At 42.2% G+C, this 3,814-nt stretch overlaps 1 protein-coding gene across 1 annotated transcript; it reads left to right on the plus strand.

The window, feature by feature from the left end:
- LOC124275321 (arylsulfatase B-like) lies at positions 1 to 1,678 on the plus strand. The gene has a single exon (XM_046710819.1). It carries the CDS (start codon positions 20 to 22, stop codon positions 1,466 to 1,468), a length of 1,449 nt encoding a protein of 482 aa, XP_046566775.1. The 5' UTR covers positions 1 to 19; the 3' UTR covers positions 1,469 to 1,678.
- The last annotated feature ends 2,136 nt before the right edge of the window (positions 1,679 to 3,814 follow it).

Here is a 3,814-nt window from a genome sequence, read left to right on the forward strand (position 1 = left end):
GATACTGAGCAGAAGCAAAATGAGTGTCCAAAGAGCTGTTTTGTTCTGGATTGTTGGAACTTTTGTTATCTGTGAGTGTGTGGAGAAACCTCATATTGTGTTTATCGTAGCTGATGACCTCGGATGGAACGATGTCGGATTCCGGAACCCTCAAATGATCACCCCTAACCTGGACAGACTGGCCAAAGCTGGTGTCATCCTCAACTCATCTTACGTCCAGCCTCTATGCTCGCCCTCCAGAAGTTGTTTCATGTCCGGGTATTTTCCGTATCACACTGGTCTACAAGATAGCGTTGTTAAGATAAACGCAGCAAAATTCCTTCCGGCTAACTTAACAACAATCCCGCAGAAACTGAAACAACTTGGTTATGATGCCCACATGGTTGGGAAGTGGCACCTTGGCTTCTGTAACTGGAAGTATACACCCACAGACAGAGGCTTTGACTCCTACCTTGGATATTACGCTGGAACGGAGAATTATTTTACTCACATTAGAAAGGATGACGAAGGTAACGTGGGACTGGATTTTCGCCTCAACAAAACTGCCTATAGAGACGCCAACGGAACCTATTCTACACATATATTTGCAAACAAGGCCGTTGAAATCATTGAGAACCACGACAATAGTAAGCCACTTTATCTATACCTTCCTTTCCAGGCGGTACATGAACCTCTTCAAGTTCCACCTAAATATGAAAACATGTACAAGAACATAGAAACCATAAATAGAAGGATATATTGTGGAATGGTAACTGCGTTAGACGAAGCTGTAGGAAATATCACTAAGGCATTAGAAGACAAAGGTCTCATGGACAATCTACTGTTGATCTTTACAACTGATAATGGTGGTCCCACATTTATTGCTGCCAATAACCTGCCTTTACGGGGAGCCAAACATACTCTCTGGGAAGGGGGAACGAAAGGAACTGGATTCATCTACAGTAAAACCCTTCTGAAGAAAACGGGCTACCTCAACACTGGAATGATGCATGCTGTGGACTGGTACCCTACTTTGGTGGAGCTGGCCGGTGGTGAAAACACAGATCCCAACATGGACGGAGTCAGTCAGTACGATATGCTGATCAATGGTGGACCCAGCAAGCGGAATGAGTTCGTCTACAACATCTATGACGAGATTGATGCAGCTGCAATCAGGTACGGAGATCTCAAGCTCATGCAAGGGAGTCCAGGAATTCACAATGGTTGGGCTCCTTTGCCACATCTGGGAATTGATGAAGGTGTCTATGAAGCTGATAACCAAGTGTTCCCTCCCTTCATGCTCTACAACATTACTGCAGATCCAACCGAACACTTCGACCTCTCAGCCAAGTATCCTGATCTTCTGGACATGATGAAGAAGAGGCTGGTGAACTGGAAGAAGTCTCGTGTTCCTGCCCAGAACAATTCTCCTGTTCCTGCATCCTACCCCAAGAACTTCGGTGGCGTATGGAGTCCTGGGTGGTGTTGATTTCTATATCAAGCAGACACTTCCTGTTGCACAAGTATTCTAAGGCTGTGAATGAAAGAATAGTGATGGAAACTGAGAGTTCGCTACATAACATTTACTTGATTTAAACGAGAATACTAACGCCAAATTGTTTTTTCATAGGGGTTAAGCATTCTAAAAGTCACCTTTCTTGATTTAAATTGAAGAAATCGCAATAAACACGCACTCGTCTTTCCGCCTTTCACAAAAACACCCGACAGTTAATGAGCAGAAGCTGCTATCACGTGACATGGCGTCAGATGTAGCTATTGCCGATGACTTCCACTATGATCTTATCGGACATCTTGACAGTGACCATAGATTCTGAAGCAGTTAAAAATGTTCAAGATGTCATTTTTGACATGGATGCTTGACCGTATCAGTATAAGCCGATTTTAAATCTTGAAAGGGAACTTACACTGACGATAAAGGAGAATGAAGCAAGGCACTTTCAACTTGTCTGTTACACGTCCTCAATACAAACTGTTTTGAACCGCAATGTAAACATGAACATATCTATTCCGAAAATGGCATAACGGTATCTTAATAATGTAGTATGCATCATCCTCGATAATCTCCAGGGTATATGTTACGATAAATCTTCACTATAAGCTGATGCCTCTACGTCTCGGCACGATGATGTTATTACCTCCCTTGGCTGGTTTTTATCCAATCAGGTGTCTACGCTTGGAAGTTGAGCGTACCAATCACAACTCACTTTCGCTTCTTTTATCTAACAGATCAAACTTGGCAACACAATTGTTGCAGAGGTACTCTGAAAGAGGTAGAAGGAGTTCTTGCATATATTTTTTAAGGTTTCAGACCTGTCAATTTGTATGTATGATTTCCCCATAAATCTAAGTCGCACTGGGAACAAACTTTCGCGGCTGCAACCGCTATCTTTGGTGACACTGGCAAGCTCGGTTGTAACGGCGGCTTATCCAATTGGCTACAGTGAGAATGCGGAGCCAGCAAAGGAAGCCATAGATGCATCCAGGGTACTAGTGGAGATTTATCGTAACGTATACCCTGGAGGTTATCGAGGAAAAGTATGTATCTGAAGTACTGTTTCATTGAACTTCTGTATCAGTAAAATTGGCTGAAATTCAATGGAATACATACATGATATTGCTGATCGGATAGGAGGCTCAGCATCACTTTTTAACGACGTGCTGAACGTGCGACTCGAGTTGACACTTAGTTTATATCCGCGCACAGTAATACCAGGCATATCATTCCTTGTTAGTCGTATTCTTCTTATTAATTAAGGGGCAGTGGGGTAGCCTAGTGGTTAAGGCGTTCGCTCGTCACGTCTAAGACGCGGGTTCGATTCTTCAGATGGGTACAATGTGTGAAGCCCATTTCTGGTGTTCCCCGACGTGAAATTGCTGGAATATTGCTAAAAGCGGCGTAAAACTAAACTCACTCACTCACTCACTCTTATTGATTAAAGCCGTTAGTATTTATACATCCAAACATCATACATAATAATAGTCCATTTTTCATGCGCATTGCTCCATGCACAATGCATGCTCGAAGCGCACAAACAATCTGATTATTATTACCCCGTCTGTTATCGAGAAAAAAATGTGAAAATACACAAATGACTGATCAATACAAACGACAGCTATCACAGCCGAGTGGGTTGGATCCTACTAGCATGTATTGGGACGTTTGGCTGGGCTGATTACGTAATGATCTTGTTACTTTTGTTGTTGTTATTGTTCATAAAGATTAGGGGTTTTTTTTGTCGGATAGGTACACATTAAGGACGCTTTTTGCAACTTGTAAAGCCCCCTCGTAGCGAAACGGGGAATCCTGTGACGTCATTAGGAAGCCTATTGACACCTGTGAATCCAAACCTTTCTCTGGCATAAATCTGTCGTTTCACTTGGAAAACGGAAGAAATGGTGGCACTTTCCACTGTTCGATGATGCCGTGCATCCCCAGGCAACGCAATACACCATCTTACCATTTTTAAAAAACGACAGAAAAAAGCGGTTGACATTACTGTGTAGCTTGGTGTTTGTCAATATGGCCGACTTTAGTCTCATATGACGTCACGAGTTAAAAGTCAACGTGGTAGAGAGCAGAATATGCATCATGGCCGAAGCTGAGATAACAGAAACAGTTTTCGCGATTAAAATATAGACAAAAATACTTATTTAATTTTAGTTGAGATGTAGTGTATGAATACAAGAACATTACAAATGTAGATATAGATGCTAGCATAGTCCTAGACTAACGCTTAGTCTCTGAATATATAATTTTGATAATAACAAACAAGCCCATTTAAATTGAAAAGGAGCCCCAGGGAGACCAGAGATT

This window comes from Haliotis rubra, unplaced genomic scaffold (genome assembly GCF_003918875.1).
Source record: "Haliotis rubra isolate DU_JTF1 unplaced genomic scaffold, ASM391887v1 Scf2, whole genome shotgun sequence".
NCBI classification, from domain to species: Eukaryota; Metazoa; Mollusca; class Gastropoda; order Lepetellida; family Haliotidae; genus Haliotis; species Haliotis rubra.